Source organism: Athene noctua, chromosome 1, assembly GCF_965140245.1.
Source record: "Athene noctua chromosome 1, bAthNoc1.hap1.1, whole genome shotgun sequence".
In the NCBI taxonomy this organism is placed as follows: Eukaryota; Metazoa; Chordata; class Aves; order Strigiformes; family Strigidae; genus Athene; species Athene noctua.
The window spans coordinates 183,246,967-183,273,027 of NC_134037.1; the positions used below are offsets into that span (position 1 = coordinate 183,246,967).

The following is a 26,061-nucleotide window of genomic DNA, read 5'->3' on the forward strand; positions in this document are numbered from 1 at the left end:
CTTCCTTTTTCCTCTTACAGATGGACAAAAGAGGAAGAAATCATTAAGAAAGAAACTGGACTCTTTAGGAAAGGAGAGGAACAGAGACAAAGGTAAAATGAGTACCTGTTTACTGATCTGATTGTGTTTTAGTTTTGCATATGAGATTTCTGTATATGAGACCATGTATACTTTCTGGAGTAAGAATTTGCTGAGCTGAGGTACTGCCTAGGTATTTATTTTCAAGTTGAAAAATATGTCTTATCTTTTCTATTTGTCATTGGTATAACCCAGATCTCTTCAACTGACAGCTAATTTCCTAGGAGAAAAGGAGGAGTTAAAGGACTGCATATTTTCTTCATTGTTCTTTCTGCCCATTTTCACCATCCAGTACAGAGTGCAGTCTGGATAAGATGATCCAGTTGTTTACCTGTATTTGCACTCTCCTCTTTCAATTTGCAAAGCATGTGAACCCCACCCTGTCCAAGCAAGTCAGTTGGTTTGCTTTTCTTTTTTTAACCTTAGGAAAATAGCCATTGTTTAAAATATAGAAATGATTCAGTGCTACTGATCAATTAGATTTTAATAGACTCCATGTGACATGGATTTACAGATAAACTTGTACTCTTTTGTTTGGACAGTTATCAGTTTTATGGGCTGGGTCCTAATCCACTGGACTTGATCCTTAATTTGCAGCCATTTGAGCTAAGTCTAGACGTTGAGACCTGAAGTGTGTTTCTGAAATCGCAGTTTCCTGCACATAGGTAATTATGCATCTAATTTTCCTGTAAAAGTAGTTCTGGAAAAGTGGTAGTAAAAACTCAGTATGAACATCCCAGTTTCACAAACTCGCACACAAATGCACAAATTTGTAACAAGAGAAGTGATTTTGTTACTCTGATGTTATTGTTCGTAATCTAACTTGGCAGAAGGATGGAACTTTGAAATTCCATTGAAAAAATGAACATCCCCTTTCCAAAGCTACTTTAGATATTTGTCAGGAAGAAAATACTTTCCTTTTAATTATTGTTTCTTCGGTGACTTCATATATGGGATTATTTTCTTGGTTTAAAAATGGCTGTGGGAAATATTTGCATTAGTTTTTCTAAAACGGAAAGTCCCCTGACATGCTTGTTTGGGTAAATCCAGTGTTCTCCCATGTTGCATTGCAAGTACCAAATCTTTCATTTATTATGAGAATTATGTGATGTAGGACTGAGCCCACGTGCAGAAGGAGTCTTTAAGGAAGATGTTAAATGATTTTATAGCCACCTTTGAGGAAAAATCTTATCTTGTACTGCTCCTGTCAATGCATTATCTTTGGCTGCAGTGTAATTAATCAGTCATTATGTTGCTTAGCTTCCATGGGGTTTTTTCTCATAGTTCTCCATGCAGTTAAAAGTGCAAAGCAGCATAGTTCTGTGCAAAACCTTCCCTGCTTTTCAGTGCATTTACCAGATACTGATCTTCATAGCAGCCTGTGGGGTGCTTTTCTGCATCGGAAATGGCTAACCACTTACTGCTTTTTTTAAAAAAAATGTTCTGGCTTTCACAAATTTTTGATGCACTGAGAGTTCTTATCTTTCCCCCCATATGGGTAGCACGACTTTGGTAGCCTCCTTTTAAAGTTTCTATTTAAAAGCTCTTCTGAGAGTTTAAATACATTTTATCTTTTTATTCTCACATTTTTCATTGCAGTAGCAGATTGTGGCAATAATAAATTGATTTGATAATTCACCAAAGAGCAAGTTTTGCTGTGTCACCCAAACCTGGTGGATCTTTGCAATTGCACCTCCAAACTCCTCCAAGGCCTCTTTGGTACAGTGCCTTGAGAAACGATAGCTTCCTTCGGTGATGCATACAAATGCTTAACCTGGAATTGCTCTTTCTTTATTCCTCTAAATTCTGTGTTGACAAAGATCTTTCAAACAATAATTTTTACATCTCTGTTTAGGGATTTTTTTTGTGTCTACTTTGCATGATAGCATTTATACTCCACTCAGTAACTCTGGGGGTATACTTTCTGGTTTTATTCCAGTGGATTTTTTTTGAGTGTACTTTGCTGTTTAGGTCAGCACTTTGTGCTTATTCATCCTTGTATATATTTATCTACTTCCTGTTTTTCAGCATTGCTCATATCTTCTGGTTAACTCTACCCAAGCATTTTTAAAAATCACTATGCTGATTCTCTTAATTTTAATTCCTTTTTTTTTTTCTTTCTTCTTTTAACTTCAGGCATTTCAAACATGTACCACTCTGCTTTTATCCCCTTTCTTCTGTCTTCCACTGCCTTATTCTCATTTATAGAGATGTCTTACATGCTCTCTTCATGTATTAAATAAGAGTACCCTCTGAGGGGAAAATACCCCAGCACTACTCAAAATAGCAGAAGCTATATTTCTCTCCTTCCTTGAGGATGTCCATATTGACAGTAGTGTTGGGTTGGTCAGTAAGGGTGGAGAAGGCCAGGAAACTGAAAGGAGTTGGGTTCCCAATGAGATTGTGTCAGCAGAGTGAAAAGAAAGCCATGTTGGCTCTTATTAGTTGTCAACAGCAGACCTTAGGCAAAAATAGCCCAGATAGCAGCATATAGCACACTACTTCTTAGAGTTTCTGTCCATGGTTGTTTCTGATGTTCTCTGCCCTTCTGTTATTAAAGTTGAGTTTATTAAAGATGATCTGCCACACAGATACTTGCTGAGCAGACTCTTAATCGGTGATGTCTCAGGGGATGAGCAACCAGGAAGGTGCTAGATCATGCCACATGGGCCCTTAGCCTGGCACGGTTGGTGGAAGGTGTCTGTTTTCCTGTAGGAAGCGGCAGCACTAGCATCTCCCCCAGCCTCAAGATCATCATCGCCCAGCTTTCAGATGATGAGCTGGCTCTGGAAAGAAAAATGTAAGGCCTCATGCTGCTGGTGTCTGTAAGGATGAGCCCACCATGCTCACCTCATGGCCAAGCCCCACCAACTTTTCTGAACAGTGGTCTCCATATCACCCAAACTCAAAGTTAACCTCCCTCAGCATGGTGTGTCACAGCAAGCTGGAAGTATTATCCTACTCTGTTCCATGCTGTTTTTTAACAAGCATTTCTACCATTTATTTTATGAAAAGAGTGTATGCCATTTCTGGGAAACCAGTCCAAAACAAACACATTGCACTGTGGACATGGGTGTGCTCACACAAAAGGCCGGGAGCACGCACTTACCCACCCAGGCAGGTCCCTAGTTCTCATGCCTGAAAAGAATGCTTTCCTTCTGTTTCTTTTTGGATTTTTGTGGATTTATTTGGGGGTTTTTTGGTAACTAGTCCAGCTGCACCATTTTGAGAAGAAGATGGTGAGACTAGTTTGCAGGACATCGGAGAGGAAGCAGGGAAGCCTATTTCCAGAATGCTTTATACAGATGAGTTGCAGCCTCCTTAATGCAAACAGCATTTGTGTCCCTTCAGCATCACTTTTGTAAGCACAGTTGCAGTTTGAAGAGTATGTAATTAATCCCAAACATTTTGAGTTTTCTGTGTCCCAGCTTGGGAAACCCCACATACCAGAACAAGTAACAGTGGAAGGTGCCATGTTGTTAGGTCTTGCCTGGAGTATGTGCCACCTGAAAAGTATTTTTTAATAGATATGCTCCTGAAGGTTAATCCTGCCGATCACACAGTACCATGTGATCCTGTGTGTCGGTTGCAACCAAAGATTATCAACATGTGCCTGGCGCAGGAAGCCACAGAGGTAGAGAAAAAGGCCCCTGTGCTGATCACTGAGGATGTGTACTGGAGTCCTTGCTGCAGGGTGCACAAGGTGTGAATCCTGTGCATCTCGTAGTGTGTGTGGTCAGCATCTTCAGGTGTGGGCAGTTCCTGAGAAAGAACGGGGAGGACTTGAGTCCTTGGTCTTGCCTGACAAACCCTCTCCTTTACCACTGACATGCACTGAACTGCCCTAGGGTGTAGACTTCTGTAGTACTACCTACATCCGATTTGTGCCCAAGACTGTTCTCCTTCACCCCACCTCATCAGGTGTCCATGCTTAAAAGGCATTATCAAAAGGATATGGTACTCAGTTCTTCTAGGACAGTCTGGAGATGTAATCACTTGTGGTTTAGTCCTCGTTCCAATCTGTGGAGTTTTTACTCTCCTAACATCACATTTTATTTAGATGGATCAGTTGGTCAGCCTGTCTGTTAAGTGAGAGTTTCAGCAAATTGTCATACTTCTGAAAGCCAACAAAGACACTAAAGTAGAATTGAATGCACTTTAAATGAGATTCATATATTTATTTTGTCCTTTTTGAGAGATACATATGTCCTCATCTCATTAAAAGGGGAAACATTTTAAAACAAGTGGTTTTTCAATTGTTTTTACATCTCTGAGTGACTCACCAGATCAGGATATAGCAAAACTTGCTGGATGTAAACAGACAAAGCAGGAGAGCAACACTCTGCTCAGATATTTTAGCAATATTTTCAGCTTCCATCATCCGGTGTCTTTGCTTTTCTCTACCCAGCTTCCTTGTTTAATGGTCATGATGATTCTCAGTCATGCTGTCTACATATGTCTCCAAACATTTGCTTTAGCTGCTAACAAACACTATTTGGGCTGGAGGAGTAGTAAAATGTCAGTACTGCTTGGAATAAGAAATTCTCAGGATGCTCTGCGTGCTGGCAGCCGGGTAATGTTCCCTTACAAATTCACTGCTAATTTCGACAGCAGCAGAAGTGGAGCCTTTCATTTGACTCCTGCCAGTTGTATGGGGGTCAGCATAAGCATACCTACTTGAACAGTACACACAGGCATTCCTAAGAGAGATGCTTCCCAGAAAGGATTTCTCCTAGAAGATTTTATCAGTAAACCAGCTCCATTTTGCCTTGGTTCCAGTAAACCGTACAGGTGAACTAAGAGACTTGCTCAGAAATAATAATCACTTGTTACGTGATTTGTTGAGCAACTGAGAATCATCTCATTTTCTGGTGTTTCTGTGTGGAATGTAAATACTTGACAGGTTCCATAGGGCCTTAGCAGAACTGCTCTGTATGCTGAGTTTCTGAGAAGAGGCCTTCCTAGTAACTCTGTGGTATATGCAGATCCATCAGTAAATGTTTAATTGTTCTTTAGTTCAAAATTTTGGAAAACACCTTCAATGTTTACTTCCCAGCCACACTCAATAAATTTAGAGGTATTTCTTATTGTTTGCATTTGTTCTTCGGCAGTTCAACCTGTCATGATGTCCATTTGTCTTGGCACAGCCTAAGGAGAGAGCTGAATAGATGAAGTTTCTTTTTTATTATAGTTTATCAGAAGTGTGATTTTTTTCAAGCCTTTCCAGCACCCTACTGTGCTTTTAAAAAAATTTTAAAATGTTTCTCATGCTCTCTAGGTATACAAAAGGCTTTTCAAGCAACACTGTGTCATATTTTGTACTAAAGTCAAATAAAACACTGAAGAACCTCTTAGGTATTTTTTTAAAAAAAACCAAAAACCTACCCATAGAAAAAGCCTAAGTAATTGGGAAGGCCTTATGTCACTCCTTGAAGGCCAGTGAGCTCCAACTAGCTGGAGAGTGGAGTTTCAGCCACAGAACTGATGCTGAGAACATTGTCTTCTCTCGAGTCTTCTGGAGTCAGTGCAGGGTTTTGGTGAACATTCGGATGGAAGGAGTTTTGCCATTCCCATTATGTATCAAATTCTCCATTTTCCTAATTTTCTTGCTTCCACCACTCTCTCTGCAGATCCGAAGTAATTAATTTCAGTTAGCAAAACAGAGTTATCCAGTCTGGCTAGCTGGGGACGTTGAGTTAAAGACCCCTACCCATTTAAATATCCCTCTAAAATCGTATTATTCTTTGAGCTGTCTCACACTATTCCTGTCATTTAAACAGAGGTAGTACATGCAACTCAGTAGATCTTGGTCACAGGGTATTAGCAGCTCAAAACCAGCACTTTAGCTGTACTTAAGAAAAAAACCCCAAGTGCTATGGAGACTATCCAAAGTTGCTGTATATAATGCTGTTCGCTTTATTAGCATTGAAAGCCTCATTAGGGTCTAGAGTATAGACCTCACTGGTTCTTAATAGATTGTTATGGTTTGTGGAATAGAAACCACAATTTTCACCAGCTGAAACTTCAGAGAAGCCTTCAAAACTATACTTGGATGGGGAGACATGAGGCCAAGTAAGCTAACTGTATGGGTCAACATCCTGGATATCAGGATTTCTGATCACTGAAACTCTTATTTGATCTGGCTGGGAGTTTTTCTGTGATGTGCTGCTTTTGATTAGAAAACACTGATTTGCCACCACAGAAAGATTTCTTAGGAACATACCAGTTTTGATGAAAATTTTGTTAAGAAACTTGCATCAGTTGCAAGACGGACTTTCTGGTAAAAGAAATTACACACTTCTCCAAAATAGCAAATTGTCTCCTTTGCCAGTAAACACTAAAAACCAGAATGGATCAAAAGTCAGGTCCTTACGAGCTGCTAGCTAATTATATGAGTTTGCATTTCCAAGCTGATTGGCCAGTCTGCCAGGTTTTTTTCACATTTTTACATGGTGCTTTCTGCAAAATTTCTTTTTAAGCTGCCTACTCTCATAATTGAGTAAGTGATCAAATTTTTGTTGGGTTTATAGAGAGTAGCTAACTGAGTAGCTTTGGCACTCATTTAGTATATATACAACAGACCAGAGTTTGACCCACTGCTCTAAGGAATGCTTCTTCATACAAATGAAGCATCTGCAACAGCGGGCAGCAGTAAAGAGAGAGTTGGTACTTTTACCTTGATTGTGAGACCAGAGTCTCAAACCTACACATCTTACATCTGAGTCATTGCCCTTTCTCCCCCATCAGTGAGTTGCTAAATAGTTTGCATGACAACAACTCTTCTTTTTTGAATAAATCTGAAATGTCAAAAGGCCTGGCATTCTCTCTACTGGACATGATATTACCTGTGCAACAAGGAAATTGTTGGTATTTAATACTTCTGAAGAGTGATGGGCAAAACATGCTCTTCACCACCACCCCACAATATATACACACACACTAGTTTTGGTGGGAACTTGAGGCTGTAGCCAGTCTATGGAGGGTGCAACTGATTCTCTTAATTTCAACAAATGAGCAAAAAGTTGCTGGTTTTGCCAGTTCTTTAACGTAATTACCACTGCCAGCCAGCATCACTTCCATCTCTATTTAGTCTGAAAAACAGCCAGTTGGTTTTCATCCAGTTCTCCGTCTCTGCCAGACATTGAGAAATCGGGGAAGTGGTTCATGTCCTCTGAGAATGAGGCCTACAGCAAAGTAGACTAGAGGCTCAATGTCCTTTCGCTGCTCTACAGGCACGTTGAGCAAGAGCAATTAAAAATCCCACACCTCAGAGTTTTGAAAGAGGAGCAACACCTACCTCAAAATACCAGCCTTTACATAATGAAGTCAGGGAGAAGGTGATTTTACTGAAATTCTTTTTATGAAGCAGTACTGAGATCTCATCTCCTGCTGATCTTGTCCCTGTTGATCCCAGTGCTGTAGGATCAGTGACATCAGCATGATGGGCATCACTGGGCTACATACTGCTGTCCTATCCCAATTTGAAGCACATGTGGCTGTGAGCCAGAACCAGGTAAATTATTGCATGTTCAGGATTTCATTTGGCTCAGTGGCTTGTCTCAGGAAATGCTGTGGAAGGACAAGTAAATAGGCGTGCTGGAGGTACAAGAGTGTGCCCGGTTAGACAGCCATCATGGAAGACATGTTGCATATGTGTATCTCAAGTTTGTAGTCTTAGATCTTCACTGGTAAGATAATTCAGAAGAGTAAAAAAATGCGAATGCTAATACTCTCATCATTTTACAGGCATGCTCTTCTGGATGCAGGAGGGACAGGTCTAACTCAGGGCTCCTGGAACTGGCAATCCCCGCATTGCTTGATACCCATGTGATGATGTTCTTTCTTATCCTAAATTAAATGCAGATGGTTTTAGATGTCATTCTACTCACAGGTCACCTCCAGACTTGCTTGATATGTGAGGCTCTGCTTCCTGATTTAGTTTTGTCTGGCCACCAAACTAAGGTCATGTCTTAACAACATTTCATACTTCTAAAGAGTAGTAATGTTTCTCACCAAATCAGAACAATGGGCCTTTGTCTATTTAGTATGATAGGCTAGTAGTGTCCTCATCTAAGATTCATAAAATATACTCTTCTTTTCAATGCCTTACTTTAATCTTAATGATAATGCAAGCCTAGATAAAATTTGAAACTGTCATCAAAGATATAGTCAGACTTTAAGTCCCAGGAGAAACTTCAGCCTTTCATCATGTAGATGATTGTGGCAAAAGAGAAGGATAGTGTATAAGGATTTTTTTGTTTGCCCCTTCTTTTTTTTGTTCCTTGTTTTCATAGTAAAAAAAAAAAAAAAAAGATGCTTTTAAACAGTTGCACTCATTTTCACCAGGATGAATAGAGTCAATAGCTATTTTTCATTCCATTTGAGCACAAAACAGTTCTAGCTGGCAGCCTGACCCAGTGGTTTTTGTTCTGCTTATCTCAGATAGGTCTAGATTTGAAACTTAATGACAAGAATTTCAATGTTAGTTGTTGTTGGCAAATTCACTGTAGAGCATTTTTCTGTTTTGTAAAATATCTGAGCATTTTACTTTGAGACCTGAAATATATACTGCTTTTGTACATTACAGTTATATTGATGTGGGGTGGGATTATATTCTTTCTGTTAATTGAAAGAAATCTGTATTCTCCTGTATTTTTTTTATGTCCATGTATATATTTGTACTGTTAGAAAGGACCTTTATACTGATATATCACTATTAAACCGGTTTAGTCTTACCAGTATGTTAAAGCAGGATAGTTCTTGTATATATTTAAAACCATATCCTTGAAGGCTTAATATGAATAGTGGATGCACTTACAAAGGCACATACCCTCCTGACCTGTAATGAGACCCATGCACAAGCCTGTACCCCTTGACTCTGGTGCCTTGCAGCATTTGTGAGAAATATTTCAGACCCCTTCACCAGGTTTCTGAGAGCTGTGGCACCATCCAGCTAGGCTTCCCAGTCTTAGGATTAGGTTACCGAAGCCTCTGATGGCACTCTGCATCATCTAGATGTAGCCAAAGGTGCCAGACTTCCATTTGCCTTCAGTGAAAGTTAATACCTTAATTAGATCTGCTCCCAAGTGATTTTCCAAGATTCTGTGTGGTATGTCTTGCATGATCCAACTGGAAACATGATTCAGATACCATGGGCTACAATTACCTGGCGCATTTCCACTATTATTTTATTGTTTGAATGTTGTTATTATTATTATGCAGCCCAGTACCTCACTGGAATTATTATATATGTAAAGGGATTTCAGATTGTTTTTCTTTTTAACAGCTTAATACTTAATTCTTTTTGTACTAAATAAATATCAGATGTTCACTAAATATTAATTTTGTTGTTGTTGTTGCAGAATTTATTCCCCAGGCTTTTGGAATGCCCTTGTCCCAAGTGATTGCTAATGACCGGGCCTACAAGCTCAAGCAAGACTCTCAGAGAGAAGAGCAAAAAGATGTTTCAGATTTTGTGGCCTTTCTCTTGCCATTTGGAACTAAAAGGCAGAACAAAGAACTTTCAAGCAGTAACTCATCTCTTAGCTCAACCTCAGAAACACCAAATGAATCCACTTCTCCTAACACACCCGAGCCTGCGCCACGAGCAAGGAGGCGTGTAAGTAGATCTATCACAATGTGGTGCAGGCCACTAGGTCCAGAGAGTCTCGCTTCAGCAGGAAAAAACTTTGTTTTGCCCATGGATTTTGGAATATTTCTTCTGTTGTGTTTGAACAGTGATTTTCAGGTGAAAGATGGCCTGGTCAATACCAGAAAATTCTAACTGTAATGGAAGTCTTCTTTCTGTGGTGCTGGTGGGAAAAGATCATATGCATTGTGCAAGTCTGTTACAGATCACAAAGTTTCAGAGAGATTATTTAGAAGTTTTCTTGTTCTGTCCCTTTATCTATCTCCTTCTATCTAGGTCTTTTAGATTTAACAAATTCCATCCATCTTCAACATCATTTTTTCAGCTGGGAAAGATTAAATCTATGTGATTGGTATTTATATGTATGCTTATGTTAATCTAGCTCTACAAATTTGGAAATAAATGTAACTATTAATCCCTATCCTAATATTAATAAAAAACCCTATGGTCTAATTCTGATCATGTCCTTGGGGGTAAGTAAGAAATTGTGAGAGTAAATTTGTACCAGGCTCTCTGAAGGACATTTCTACATAGGGGCTATGAAGATGCCTTTGGCAGCATAACACAATGCAGTGGTTTGGGCTGAATGTTAATCCTGCATGTAAGATAGGTACCTGGTAGACCATTTGTTTGCAGAGTTCTGTTTCTTGTAAGTAAATTTTATGCTCTGAGCTTTCTGATTTTCCAGTACTGCAGCTAGTAGCAGTAGGGTTTGGGTTTTTTTTCTGATACCATGGGATAGAGGTTCTAGAATTACTGCTTTTTAATTTCATTTGCAATGGAGAGAGAAAAAATTCATAATAAAGTACTTTCAATAAGAAAACCCTGTTAAATAATCTGAGAAGGAATTTGGGGTACAAGAACAGACCCTGAAAAATAAAATATTTTCTTAGGATCCTTACCTTCTTTCATCCCTAGGATAAAACCTGCTTCAGAGAAATGCTATGTAGGGCTCTCCAATACATGGTAGTAAGAGGAGTAGAACTGGAGTAAATTGCAGATTAAGAGGAAGTTGAAGAGCCCCATGACCTGCCTTATTTCCCTCTAGCTGTCAGCTGAAGCTTGAAATGTCTACATTCTGTAGCTGAGGGCATGGTATTTGAAGATGCTTGCATTCTTACATATGCATAATGCACATCTATTGGCCTGTCCAGGCCATACGAACAGGCAGTTGTGTTCACACAAAAATGCAGAGTACATGTGACTATAAGTGTGAAGGAAAACCTGCCAACTTCTTTCAGAATTTGGCATAGGCAGTGACAGAAAATAGAAATCCGTATACACCCATTGGCTTCAGAACCTGTTTTCATATGAGGGAAGGATAACACCTATGTCCAGATATGGGTCATCTGCTGTTCTTTTCACCAAGTGGGATAAGGTCTCTGACATGCATTTGACCAGCAAGCAAGCAGAAGGAACCTGGATCCTTTGTTATATCCAAGGGATAAAGTTCCGTCAGGCCCAAGTTCCTAGAAGCTTGTGGGGGGTTTGCTTGTTTGGTCTGTTTTTTTGTTAATATTGCAGCTTTCAGGGTGTTGGATTTGAGCCTTTAGTTCGTAGCACATGGTTCACCTACAGAGAAGTAAGAGAAGACTAAGGTGGACAGTGTGATATGGAGGGAGCTGGCATTTTCTCTCAGGAATGAATCTCAGTTATTCAGTAATTTACTTCATGAATTGTCAATTATTTCACATAAATATCAACTCATGTCCCATATCTTGTCTGTCTTTGGCTTTTATACTTCTGCTTATCGGTGTACTTACTCCACTCCAGTAAGATTTTTAGGGGATGCTAAGGAAGCCTGCACTGATCTGTTATCTCTTGGGCAGTGTTGCACTGTTTATTTTCAACTATATCAAGGCAAATGTTTAAAAAAAAAAAAAAAAAAGAGAAAGGTTAATTAGTAGATGGAACTGATACAACCAGTTTCTCACACAAATGCTGCACAGATACCTGGAGTGCAGTCCTTTTAAATTGGAGGGGTTGTTTATTACTGTACCATTCAGTTTTGAGTATTCCAGTGAGTCTTCAAACACTCAACTGAGGATTTCAGTAAGAAATATAAGGTAATGCTGGCTGCAGAGCTCATGATATGAGTGCTGTGGTTATCTCTTCTCTGAGAGCTAGACAGAAATCACTATTGCTGCATTTTCTGTGCAGAATTTTTTCCCAGCAGTTGGAAGTTGAGATCCTGGTCATCCAGCAGGACACTTTCTGTGTGCTTATTGTAGAGAATATTCTACTCTCAGTTAATATATTATTTTTATATATTTATGCAGCCAAATTTTATTCAAGTATCAGGAGCTCTGACATACTGCTTTACTACTCAAATATCATAAGGTATGGAGTGAAAATGGATCTGCCATGGATAGTAATGGATCCCGTGCATACTCTGTAATATTGCTCATCTTTTCAAAAGAGAAAAGCCTTCTATAACCCTTAAAAAGTAAAGAAAACCTTAATCTGACCTTCATTCCACACTTGTCCCTCTGGCCTTCATTTTCTTCTTGCTCTTTCCATTTCCTTTTTAATTTCCACTTTTGTTCATGTTTCTGTATGCTTATCTTAAGACTTGTTTATTTAAATTTTGAGCTTGTCATGGTGGAGCAGGGACTGGTATCTATTATGTGCAAAGGTAATGCCCAATAGATGGAACTTGATTTTTCTTTGGTGCTGGGCACTGCAGTCCAAGTAGCACTGTATCTGTGTTGATAGTCCTGGAGTACTGGGCAGCAATATGCATGATCTCCTGCATTGTTCCTCAGCAGTCGTATAGGTCTGGCTGAGCCCAGACTAATAGGTGTGGCTGAGTTTCTGCTGGATCTGTGGACTATGTTGGTAGTGTTTTCCTGGGCACTTTGAAATTTAAAATCAGAGCTGTCATGGACTTGGTATTGTCAAGCAGTGCTGTATTTCAGCCACTGAACTCAAGGTCACTCTTCCTAAAGCCAGCTCAGTGCCCCAGTTAATCCACAACTTTGATAAAATGCCCAAGGATAATGGTGAACTGACTGTATTTACATCTATTTTAGGGATCTGAATCCGACTTAAGTGACTGTGTGATAATAATGATTCAAGAGGTGAGGATGCTTTGCAGGCAGGGAAGGACCAGTAAAGGCAGGCTATAAAGGAGGGCACCTGCCGTAACAGGAACTGCCTGTGAGCTGCAGTGGTGAGGATGGTGTTAGGATTTTCAGTGTCGGTCAACTATTTTGATGTCTGAAACCCCAAACTCTTAAAAACAAAATAGAAAAATTGTTGAGTTGGAATTTTACACACATGGATCATAGCCAGAGATTCTTGTTTGGTTTTGGGTTGCCTTTTTTGTGTGTGTCTCCTTTTGGCAGGAAATGGTAGAGAGAATCAAGCAATTGTACTTCTGAGAGACATCAGAAATCAAGGTCAAAGTTGTGTCCTAAAGGGACTAGTAATTGTTTAGAGGCATGGGTCAAAAAAAACTCTAAAAACTTCCCTGTGTTTTATTTATAAGTCTTCCATGAGTTATAAGAAACAGAACTAAACCTGGTGAGTTAGATGCTTTTTAAAAAAAGATATTATGAACTAAAAACTTTTAAATTAATTTGAAATCTCAGTGGACTTTATGTGAGTTGCCTATGAGCCAGAAATCTTTGCAAAGTTCAGTTGTCTAGGCTGATGGAAGAAAATACTTCTAGAGCTTGAAATTCCTCAGCAGTTGGTACAGTTTTCATTTAATAGATGTAGAGATCTCACCAGCAGTCTGTGAAATACCTGTCTGCAAAACAGTGTGTTTTTGAGAAATTGGAGTTATCAGCAAAGTTTTGAATGAGAATTTACATTTTCTTCATTATTTCTTAGGATGACATGTTGGATCCCTATACAGTACATTTAATGTTATGGTTAAATGTATCCTTTGTTTCAGAAAGAAAGAAAATAATTTACAGGAGATATTTTTAACGAGAATTAAAGCCAAAATTTTTCTTCTTGTTTTGTTATTATTTATAAGCATAGATGTCCCCTAAAATGCTTTTGCCTGGTAAGTTTAATAACAATTGAGGGAAATGATTGTTTTGAAGTGACAGTATCTTATGGTTTGGAAAAAAAATATTTTTCAAGTGTGAACATTGAAACATGCCATGAATCTCCTCCTGCTTATGCTGTTTCATCCTTTACAAACTGCTTGAACTTTTGTACCTTGCTGTAATCCAAACATAGTTTTCAAAGCTTTCATTGGAATTTTAATGGTTTTAAAATATTAAGATACATGAAGTAGAATTATCTAAAAAAATATTCCCCCCCCCTACTTCTTTGGTGTGTCTTTGTTCTGTGATAACATGGGATTATTTCAGTCTCTGCAGTTGTATGTATTTGTGTTACTAATTAATTGTATGTGGTGTATGGCTGTAAAACTGTTTCCATCATTCTCACTGATACAATGGCCCAAGCTGCAGAAGTAGGAAATCATGTTTAAAAAATTTATATATATCTCCATGAACATAAATACTGTACTGCTGAGGTACACAGATCATGATTCATCCTTGTCCTGCAGTATGTGCAGGCGTACAGCAATAAAAAGGTGTGCCATGTGAGCAGAAAACATTGACATTTTGATATATCAAGTTTGTATTCTTTGTAGTATGGTAATAATTGAGGTACCATTGTGATTTTTCCATCCATTACAGTGGTATTATAACTTCCTTAATTTACAAAAACTGTAGCAAATTGTATTTTTGTATTAGTTTGTTTAAAATGCAGATAGGAGAAAGTCTGTTAGATAAGGTCCTGTGGCGTTTAGATACTGATTGTTCATGTCTCTGTATTGTACAGGGTGCGATGTCTGTGGACTCTATTACAGATCTTGATGATAATCAGTCACGGTTGTTAGAAGCTCTCCAGCTCTCTTTGCCAGCAGAAGCCCAGAGCAAGAAAGAAAAGGCAAGAGATAAGAAACTAAGCCTGAACCCCATTTACAGGCAGGTTCCCCGGCTTGTAGATAGTTGCTGCCAGCACTTGGAAAAGCATGGTAAGACTATTTCATTTTCCGAGGAGTGACAGATACATTTTTACTATAATATAAATAAATGCTTATTTTGAGAAGCAGGCATACATTTTCAATTGCAAGGGCATCTTTGAAAGTCAGACACTCCCTCCTATCTTGCCTCTTGCTAAAGATAGTGTCTCACAAAGAATTACTTAGAAGATATCTTCCAAAACTAAGGATCTATGTTACAAGTTTGCAAACTGGCTCATACAGCATTGGGGGAGAGACATTCCTTGAAGGTTGTTCATCTCCTACTGGAGTGCTCAGCTCTGCAAGAATGGCTCTTCACAACCCACTGGTTTATCCATACTTTGAGAATGAAAGTCTGAAATGTGCCAGTCCTGAAATGGCCTGGAGCCATTTTTCACAACTACTGGATCTTAAGGTACAAGAGCTAAATTAACTGTTTATACTATGGTGCAGAACTTAAAAGCGTTTGAAGATACAGGCTCAGAGGAAGAAAAAAAATCCCACACTAAATTAACTAAGCTCCAAGAAACTTTTTCTTGTTCACTACAAGGCTTGTAGGGTGGCTACTCTGTTTGACCCTGGCTTGAGTCCTCCTGACCAGCCTGAGGCTCAGGCCTACTCTCTCCAAAGGGAATTATAAACTCCTGCCAGTATTTTTCTCATGTCTTCATGATCATCCAGACACAAACCTCCCACCAGCTTTATGTAATGCAGAAACAATAGTTAATCAAGGTATCTATTCAACATCTTTTCCGATGTATTCTTAGTCTTGTAAAGATTTTTAATGACTTGAAATAACTTGGCCACAGCAAGATGGAGTTATCACATGGACAGATAATAAACAAACTGTTAAGTAATGGCAGCTGCAACACCAGATGATGCATTTGGTGCCTCATTTGACCAGAAAGAAATCATTTACTGACTCTGAATGAAAGGTTTCTGCAGATGAGGGACTGCAATTTAAAAAACAAAGCTAAAGTTTTACAATACATAATTGAAAACCATGTTGCTTGCAAATTTATAAAGTAGGACTCTGAAAGAGAGTCATTGTTAGCCTTTTACAGAGATTAGATACCATAGCTGACAAACAAGTGTGAGGATGATTAAGTTTGAGATGAATGACTTCTGTCCCTTTAAGCAAGGGTAGCTGAGTATAGAGAACATACAAGTATCTGAATCAGCCAAAAAAACCATCCAGCTGAGTATCCTTTGGATACTGTGATTTTATGTCACTTGAACATGTGTGATAAATTTTTTAATCCATTTAAGCCACTGTCATAGCAAAGATTATTTTAATTTTTTACAAAAATATTTGCTTTACATTAAAATTTCATTTTAAAGAATATTTATGAGGTTTTTTGTGCATTTTCTACAAGTGCAGTGTAGCACCCCACAACGCAATATTGTGAGGTAAATTGGGGCAAATAGTGATGTTCTTCAATTTTCAATTTAATCCACCATCAACAAAACAATCATTGGGATTGGTTGACTTTTAAAAATTGCAGAAGATGAACACTACTGTTTGCTCATTGATATTAGGGTTAATAGAAGACTTTCTGTCCCAGCAACAATCCTGTAGCAACATCATTCCAGACTATATGATGGACCAAGCTTCTGATTCTGAAAATACTTGCCTGTATGCGTAAGTCCTTTAGGCCAATTTTTCAGCAGCATATCACCTAGGGGTTTGTCATGAATGCTTTAAATGATAGTTTTGAACTTTATGTGACAAAAAATGGTTATGTTTTAGCCAGAAAAGCCCCTGGCTTGTTCACCTTCTCTGTTTTCCCTGGGATCATGTCCCAGAGTTGAAAAGACTTGACTTCCTGCAGACCCACAGTGTAAAACAAATACTGTGTGTTTGTGCAGGAACTGGTAACCAGCCTCCAGTTCTTGCCCAGTATGAGTATCTCCATCTTAGAAGATTCCCTGCTAGTGTTCCTGGGTTTACTAAATGTTATTCTATTAATGTAATTTTCTGTTAACCAAAGATAGAAGAATATTTGGAGAGGTGTCATGTTGAGACTAAAAACTAAAAGGCAGAATCCTATCTGAATTTTTCTGATGAAAACCTTCAAGTCCAAACACCACTCAAAGCTACAGATCTCTAGCAAGCAATTGTAGCCTCACGGCTGTCAAAAGGCATTTGTATTTCAAGGTTATTTTACATCTCCTGTATATCAGTAGAGAAAATGAATGTTGCAGAGTAGTCTTTGTTATACCATAAACTCTTCAAAGCTTATAGATAGATAATTTTATCCTTTTTGCAAAAAATGTCTAACTGTGTAAAATAATATTATGTACACAGCTGCTTAAGTCTCTTAAGATTTCCACTCACATTCTCATTGCTAAATATTCTCAAATTTTTCAGTTTCTGTTACTTGGCAAAGTATGTCCATTCAAAAATCATGTCATTGTTTGTTTGATACTCTGGTAGTATCTACAGGGCTAGAAGGTTTGAACTGATTTCTTATGGAATAGCCAAAAACATCCATTTCCAAATCATTTTAAGTCTAGATGACACAAGAGGCACACTTTCAACACTTTGCCTGAAGTACAACAGTACTTCTTTATATCTTTCCCTCTATATAATAGCTGTTCTTACCCTATAAATTGCATGCAACTCCCAGATAGAGTTTTTCCTGCTCGTAATCTGCGTGAGTGCCCTACTTATGTCCCTTTGAAGACTTTTAGCTTTGTCTTGATGGGCATTATAGAGCCAATGTGTAACCCCAAACACCAACTGCTTCCTGTATGCAAAGACGCAGCTCAGTGCCCAAGCCTTTAGTTAACTTATTGCCAGTTTCCTTGGGTGTCAGTCCTGGGATTGCCACCTCCGAACACTGAGCAGTGCCTCACTCTGCATACCTCTGTCCCTCAAGGACTAGCAGCGGTACTACCAAAACAACATTATAAGAAATGTCACAGAGATGCCATTTTGTGGGTTAGGTGATGTAAGGTCCTTAAAAAACTACATTGGATGACTTCTTAATCCAAGACAATTGAGTTTTTCTCAGTGTGGTAAGGATAAGTTTGTAGAGAGATACATTATGAGGTTTTTTTTCATGTAAATATACACATAGCTCAGATTGTTTTGGTTCAATGCAATTTTCAGCAGAAAATTAAACAATAAAACAGTTGTCTGATATGCACTTGCAGGTCTCCAGACAGTAGGAATATTCAGAGTTGGAAGCTCAAAAAAGAGAGTAAGACAGGTAAGTGGATATGGATACTCTTTTCCCTCATCAGCTATGGTACAAACAAACCTGATTTCTTTCTTTAAGTGATTTCCCTCTCCATCTGTCAACTGGTAAAATTCAGGCTTTCTGGGTCAGTGACTTTATTGGGTTTTTTGATGGCTAATAACAGGCCATTTCCAGTCATCTTTTACATCTGGTGAAATTCTTGTCAGGTTCCTAGAAGGTTAACAATCTCTATATGTTTTGCTCTGCAGAAGTAGCACAGGGTTGGAGATCCAAATCGACTACAGTGATGAAATTTTCCAAAGGTTACACTGTAGGGAAAAAAAAATCTTGGCTGCTAGTTTCTTCTCAGAAACAGCTGAAGCTCCCAAAGTAAACCCAAACTGTAAATCTTTTTTGGAAAACTCACAGTATGAGAAAATATGCAAGTACAGAGCAATCTCTTTGACCCTTACATCGCTGCTCCCAAATATCACCTTTCTCTTACCCCTGTTAAACTTGAAGGTCAGAGCAGACCCATCCAAGGCCTAATCTCAGCCAACTGTTGAAAAAGCAAAGATAGTGTACAATTAGGTTCCAGAGACAAAGTCAGAAGTGGGTGTTCCCTCAGCCCTAGATATTGCATTGTGATTCCCAGAAACTAGGAATACATGTTGAATTAGAGCAGGAGAGAAGAGTGCTTAATGGTTGCATGATGCTTAGGGAGGGGATCAAAAGTCACAGGAAAATACCCCTGCCAGGAAGTACAAGACCAAAAAGATCAAATAGAAAAAAAGCAAAAGAAAGCTTGACTTCATCTGATCCCTGAAATAATAATTCTTTGTTGCAAAAACTATACAGTATAAGGTTTGGCACTCTGGAAAGTTACCTTGAATAACTAAACTGACTTGATTCTGGCTGGTAGGACAGTATAGCCTACCAATTTGTAGCTTATTCTTTAGCAGTTTCTATTGCTGAGTGGCTGGTATAACTCAAAGCTAAAAACTTTCATAGTCTGAAGAGGCACTTTTTATATCAACACTAAACTAGATAAATTATTGAAAAGTAAGTTGCTTGTCATTTACATTACCAGCTCAGTGTCAAAACATATATTATCATTCAGGGGTGAGTACAGCTACATCATACCTCTGGGGAAAAAGCAGAGGGCTTGTATCATTTACTTGTAAACTAAGACTTACTTTGAACATCAGTGACTCACCAGTTTCTCATTTACTGTGTTTTCAGAAGCTGAGGAAATAAAGAGATTTGGGTATTTATGCATTCTATTACATGGACTAATTTATTGAACTAGGTGAACTAATGTATTTCATTAAACAACATGGAAGCATCAGCTTGGCCCTTGCAGTTACAATAATAAATGCTGTCAACATGAACACATGGGAAAGTCTGGATTCAATTAAAATTCCACTCATTTTCTGAACCATGGAAAGCCAAACCCAGTACTCGGATTTTGGTGTGCTTTTGCAGCTGTTCACTAGTTTTTCTTTTGTAGAAAGTAGGCAGAATTTTGTTTCTCTTCCTCCCCCACTTAGAAAATGTCCTATTTCAACTGTAGTTTGTTGCAGTATATTCATAAGTACGTAAATGCATGTGCCAGTGGGGTTTTTGGTTGGGGAGCAGGAAGAGAAAATCTAGAACAAGTGCATCTATTTACAAACCACCTCCCTCACATGGGTGTAGGACAAAGTTTCCTGATCTAGTGTTGACTTAAGGTGGTAGGTCTGATACATTGGGGTGCCAGGTACCAGTTTATGCACAAAAACTATACAGATGATTGAGCAGAGCATCACTGCCGAGCTTAGGGTGGGCAACCCTCTATGCTAGGCCTGGTGACTTGGTGGCAGCTCTGCAGACAAAGCAGCTGCCAGACCCTGAGGTTGAAGAGCGACATGGCTAGAGCTCTGCTCTCCCATCCCCTCTCCCAGCATGAATGTCCTCAGCTCTCACATCTTAAGCTCTGGTGGATGCTGTAGTTCACCTGGTGTATTTTCCAAAATATTCTCTGTGAATGAAGTCTGAGAGACCTAAAGTTTAAACTTAGAAATCTGGAGTTTTTAACAGCTGTGATACCCGAGCCTGAAATGTGTCCAGGTTTCACCAATGATTATCTGATACTGTGCTAATTAGGATATCTCTATAGGCCTCGCAGGATATCAGATCAGAAGTGCAATACTCAAGACTGTAACAGCCATTTATGATTTAGCTATTTGGGAAGTCTGAATTCCTGAAAAAATGCTAATCTGTTTCCTCAACTGCTTTTGGGCAGTAAGTGCAAAAGCAGTCTTCTGGATAGAGGTAATTTATGGTGCTCCACAGGGATGTTCCACATTTGCCACCAGTAGGAAGAGTAAAATTGAGCTGGGAATAAAATCCCCAGGTTGGCACTGGAAAATATTTTACCACAATCAGCAGGGAGAAGCATTATACTAGGTAAGGAACAAGTTCTGGTCTTCATAGCGTAATTATTCATTATTAGTAATGTCCGATATTAATAATGTTAAAAGTAGGCTTAATAAATTAGAAAGGAGGCTGTAGTTTTTATAGTATATCTTTCACACCCATTATGAAAGCACAATTGCAGCTGAAAACACAGGGTTTTCTACTCCTACACACTATACACACTCAAGATAGATTTGCCTGTGATCAAGATTTGCCACAGATTATCACAGACACATAGTTTGCTTGTGATTTACCTTCTTTTTTCTTGATACGTCTGTAATAATCCTGGTAAAGAAAGCTGATACGTCAAATTTCATCTTGTTTAGTAAGATTCAGATATAATTACTCTTTGAGAAGATAGATGTAAGATCATGATACCTCATAATATTAGCAAAGATACGAAATTTTCCTAGGAAATGGTTTTAAAACATCTTGACTATTTTCAAAATGAAAAGAGAATAAAAGGTGGAGCTCTCAATGTGAAGAAAGTGTTCTGCTCTTGGTGCTGGGAAATCTCTCCAGAAAGGCAGGCTTTTATGGTTTTTTAAGGCATATTGGATGTGGGAGAGGGATTTCTTCTGCCTTTGGGAAGTGTGATGCCTTTGAATTACACAGAATTTGTCCGATGACTGTAGCTGGAAAAAAGAAGTGATACCTCATAACAGTATTAGCTTGCTGTTTATTAATTCCCTGATGATGTTCATTTAGTGAACGCAACTAAATTAGAAAGGCAGAACAAGATGTGTGTGGACAAATGCCATGAAGTCTTAGTGAACCTGGCTGCTTACTGCTTATGTTTAAATCACAAAAGAAACATGAGTGTGGTGGATATGAACATTGTTGTCTTATTAAAGCTTTTTTACAAAACCGTAAATGTCATAAAATGCAATTTTGGTCTTTCTGGTCCTAAAATCCAGGGTTAATTCAAGTAAGGGGGTATAAGAAAGCCTTTCTTGCTGTTTTCCTTATTATCTATGGTTCCTGCCTTTGATATTAATCTTACATTTCTGTAAAAAATATATTTACTTGGGCACATTTTTTCATAAGAGTGGCATATATTAGCTGGAAAGAAAGAATTGTATTTTATTGCAGTCTGGTACACACCTTGTGTACCATGGAATAAGCAGCAATTAGACATGAATTATACCTTTGACCTTACCAAAAACTAGTCATGTCTAATCTGGAAAGTGAAAATGGGTAAATCCACATCTTAAAAGATTTCCTGTGTTGGGATGTACTAATTGGGACAATATGTGACTGTGGTTTTGTGTCATGATCTTTTTCAGTTACGTGAAGAGTTTGACCGGGGCATAGATGTTGTATTAGACGAAGAGCACAGCATTCATGATGTTGCTGCTTTGTTAAAGGAATTTCTGCGTGACATGCCTGACCCGCTTCTCACCAGAGAACTTTATACACCTTTCATCAACACTCTCTGTGAGCTCTACAGCATCTTGATTTATCAGTTTTCAAAAGCTTACCTGTTTGAATTCCTTAATCTCTACTAACCGTATTCTTTTTTTCTGTGCATTTAATACTCTAGCCTTGATTTGCTCCAAATATTTGTGTAGTATAAATTTGCTGAGGTCTTTCCTTGTTTTTCATATTGTGTAAGTATAGCCCAGAAAACTATAACAGCAAAGATTTTACTTTTTGCATTTGTATATAGCATGGGATTCATGTTTTCCGTTAAATCCTGACCCTTGTTATTGCTTCAGCAGTAGCAGATGACAGACTTCCATTTGAATCCTGGTATCTTAGCACCATTTATGCTTTTAATTTTCTGAGCTGTTCACTGACCAAAATTCTAGTCTGTCTTCAAAAGTTCAAGTTTCATCATAGTTAATGGCCCTCAAAGCCAACATATTAAGTGTTCCCAAATGTGTGCCTAAGACCTGAGTGCAGACCCTTTTAGGTTTGGGAGAATGTAAAGTTGGACCCTTCAAGCATAAGCTGCTGCCTGGTATGTGTTCTTCAGATTCTTTCTAGCCCTCATGTCTGAGATCCCTCCTGTGTCCCATCTTTGTCACTGCCTACCATTGCATTTTACATGGTTAGTGATGGTGGTTGCAGAACGTCCTTTGTATCTCTAGTTGCTTTTCCAGTCTCCCAGTACTTCGTCAAAATGTGAAATTATAAGAAAATTCATTTAAAATGGCTAAAGCGTAAATGTGACTGGAAATGCCTCCCAACGGTGCCCTGTATATACTAGTAACTATACCTAAATGAATGCAGTAAGTGTCCAGTGACAGTGATGGAGTGTGCAACATGGATTTTGCTCTCTTATAGGCTGAGAAGAGATCCTATGAGCAAAAAGATGACCAATCAAGACAAAAATGCCATAACAGTATTTGTTACACTTTTGATATTTCCTTAGAGTTTTCTCTTCTGACATTATAAGGAAAATAATCTTTAAACAAAGCTATTCTTGCACCTTCCTTTGGGCTGGGAACAGTATATTTATTCTGTTTTTAGGTTAGTTGGAATGATTTTCTTAGAATGTATTTTTTTTCCACCGTTTAGTGTTAGAGCCAGATGAACAGCTAAGCACCTTACAGCTTCTCATTTATCTTCTACCTCCCTGTAACTGCGATACCCTACACCGGCTGCTGCAGTTCCTCTCCACAGTGGCTGGCCACGCAGAAGACACCACTGACAAAGATGGCCAAGAGGTAAGTCCTGGTCACTTGTGTCCTTTGACTTCACTTAATTCATAAACTGAAAAGAGATCTTCAAAGCTGTGAAACAAACACGAAGGTGGCATACCCCTGAAAGATGGGAGAGATTTCATATTCTTGCCTGTGCATGTGCCATTTAGTTGTTTATTGTGTTCTTAGGGCTGTGAAAGTTTAATTTTTATGACTTAATTGGTAAAGCATCTACCACTTCCTTTGGGAGATTCACAGTGTAATCAGCCTTGTTGTTAAGAACATCTAACGTTATCCGTCCTTTCCCCCTGCTCCTTATTTTATCCTATTATATTCTATGGAAAATATACTCACATAGAAAAGTGTCAGGCATTCAAGAGTATGCGTTTCAATTCTCTTTTCATTCTCTGTTGTTGCTTTCTTGTATGATCTATGGACACAGCAGTTCATTTCTTGGTTCCCTTAGCTTGCTTGTATGCGCTGGCTAGTGAGGAATAAAAAATAAAGAACAGAAACTCCCAGCTGTGTCCTTGCAACTGACAGACCTACTCACTACTTGGAGTCAGGGTCCATCTTTGCCTGTTTTCATTCTGGCCTCCTTACTGTTGCATTCTGGACCAAAATCCGTAGAGAAGTTGGAGTGCACCCACCCCACAGAGACAAGAACAGCCATAGCCGTGTGACTGAGCTGTACTTCTGAGCATTCACACATGTGCATCTGCACTGTTCCCACTGGAGAAGATCTGAAAATCCAGGCTTCCCATTTTCTACAAGGAATGCAATTCTTTCTTTCTACAAGGAATGCAATTGCTCTGCAAAAGGTGGCAATTCTGTTAACCGTGAATGATGCAGATACTGTCTGTCACTGCTTGACAAAATTGTACCAGTTTATCTGTGGGAAGGACTTCCCTGTCCTCTGAACTGTAGCAGAGACTACTTCTGAGGTTACCTCTGAGACTCTTTTGAAACTCCTAGAGAATTTTGTCTTCCAGATGGAAAACCCTGCTGACTTCGGTCAAATTTGGATACCTTTTGCAGTTGGCTGGTTTTAACAATTGGCACTTTGAGTTGAGTTTTGCTGAATTTTTGCCTCAAGTCCTAACTTCCAATGTGCTGTATGTGACTGCAAGGCCTATTTCAATTTTAAATCCACTTTAAATGCTAAGATTTTTGTCCTCAGCAGGGAGTTGATAAAAAACTGCACCGCTATGATGAAAAGTATTTGAAAAGAGCAGCCTGTAACAGTTTTACTGTGCTTAAAAACATGTACAAGTCAGCTAAGGTTGTGGTCCCCCTGGTCCTGCAAAGAGTTCTCTGTTGATTCAGGAATGTACCCAAGAGGATCTTGTTGCAGGACTAGAGGATGATGCTTAAGAGAGTTGGTTTGGCCCAACAGCTGTATTAAAGGCACTTTCATTCCCCTTAACAGTACATCAGCTCTGCTACAGGTATTTTGGCAAGGCAAATTTATGTAAACTATCTTGGCAGTATTGTAAGCATCAGGAATAGTATGTGCAATTGGATACCTTTTATAGATAACACAGTATTCTGCTCACAATTATTTAAGCTATTTATGAATAATTAAGTGAATAAAAGCATACAGGGCAAGAGAAAGTATTTTATCAGACTCTTTTGCTATCACTGGAAGGAAAAAAGCCAAGCTTTGACACACAGGCCCTCTTCACAATCTCTTTCAAAAGACCTTCTCTCTCGAAGATGAAGATGGATGACTAACTTTATTGAAATTGCTTATTCTGTTATTTCAGTGGATATGTTTACAACATTTTTTAAGGGATACCATGAGGCTGCCCTTAAGAAGAGACTTCTTGTTTGTACAAACAACCTGCACATGCAGATCCAGACACAGCCAGAGCCTGCCCCTGGCACACTTAAGGAACTTCGTGCCTGTGCATCCTTTGTGGCTTAATACTCTGACAGTGTTTAAAAAGCAGGTCACCCAAAAAACAGCCAGGTGCATGGTGGTGCACAAATAAGGGAGTGTGCTGTACTCACAGTCATGATGGGATGAGTCTTTAAACAAAGAGCCAACATTTTTGTTATTACTGCCCATGCATCTACTTAGTGCAGATGTCTTTCCAAGATTATATGCTGGTCCCACCAATAAAAGGCAAAGCTCTTTTTAATGTCATCTCTATGCTGTCTAGATGAGCTCTGTAAAAAAAAAAAAAACCAAGTGCAGTCAGTTGTAACTTTGACTAGAGTATTCAGTAAATGACCAGCTAAAAAAAAAAATTAAAATACTACTTTGAAAAGGTTCATTTTGTAACACTCATTTCTTGAAATGCTATTTTTACTACCTCTTTTTGGTGCCTCTTTCTGTCCTTTTTAAAAATTGATTAGCTCAAATGTAACTGAAACAAATTAAAAATAACTCTCATTATATTTTTTTTCTTATTTAAAAAACCCTTCAAGAAATACTGGGTTAACAGCTGAAATTCACTTATGGTCTTATATAGTCAAACTGCTGGCATTTTCTTCTGCCATATTCCCAGAATAGCAACCAAGTGGAGACATAGAGAAGAAGCACATGACCCCTGCTTTTTTCTCTGATAAAATAATAGAAGGGGAAAAAGTAGTCTAATCACAAATATGACAATGAAAATTTTGATTTAATAACATATATGTCATATTTTTCAGATCTTTTCTGTCGAGTATAGTATGTATTCCTAGCCTTCTACTTCTTCCAAAATCAGGTTACTGTTGCTTATTTGAGCACAGTGTTATAAAAGTAGGAAAAAGGGGAAAAAAAGCAACAAAACAAAAAAAAATCCACCCAACAAATAAACATTTGGCATGTCCTAGGAAACAAGCAAAAGGACAGAAAAATAGTAATAAAAATAATGAGCATGCTCCTTAATTATCTAAACTGTTTAAACATGGAAAATTGTGTCTTTCCTCACTGTATCTGTTTCACTTCATGAGTGCTACTTGAGAAAGCAGCTGCCGAATCGAGAGAGAGGGAGTGATTATGGGGGGGGGCAGGGTGTAGATGTGTATATATACATATCTGTACACATTAGACCCTTGGAGACC

At 38.6% G+C, this 26,061-nt stretch overlaps 1 protein-coding gene across 4 annotated transcripts in view; it reads left to right on the forward strand.

Annotated features, from left to right (window-relative positions):
• The window catches only part of ARHGAP6 (Rho GTPase activating protein 6), a 333,285-nt gene that overhangs the window by 290,183 nt on the left and 17,041 nt on the right, over window positions 1–26,061 (forward strand). For all 4 annotated transcript variants that reach the window (XM_074907249.1, XM_074907268.1, XM_074907278.1 and 1 more), the window contains exons 3-8: window positions 21–92; window positions 9,441–9,697; window positions 14,534–14,729; window positions 17,877–17,932; window positions 21,646–21,796; window positions 22,883–23,031. In XM_074907249.1, the coding sequence (XP_074763350.1) occupies window positions 21–92; window positions 9,441–9,697; window positions 14,534–14,729; window positions 17,877–17,932; window positions 21,646–21,796; window positions 22,883–23,031 (881 nt within the window). The remainder of the gene's footprint in view (window positions 1–20; window positions 93–9,440; window positions 9,698–14,533; window positions 14,730–17,876; window positions 17,933–21,645; window positions 21,797–22,882; window positions 23,032–26,061) is intronic.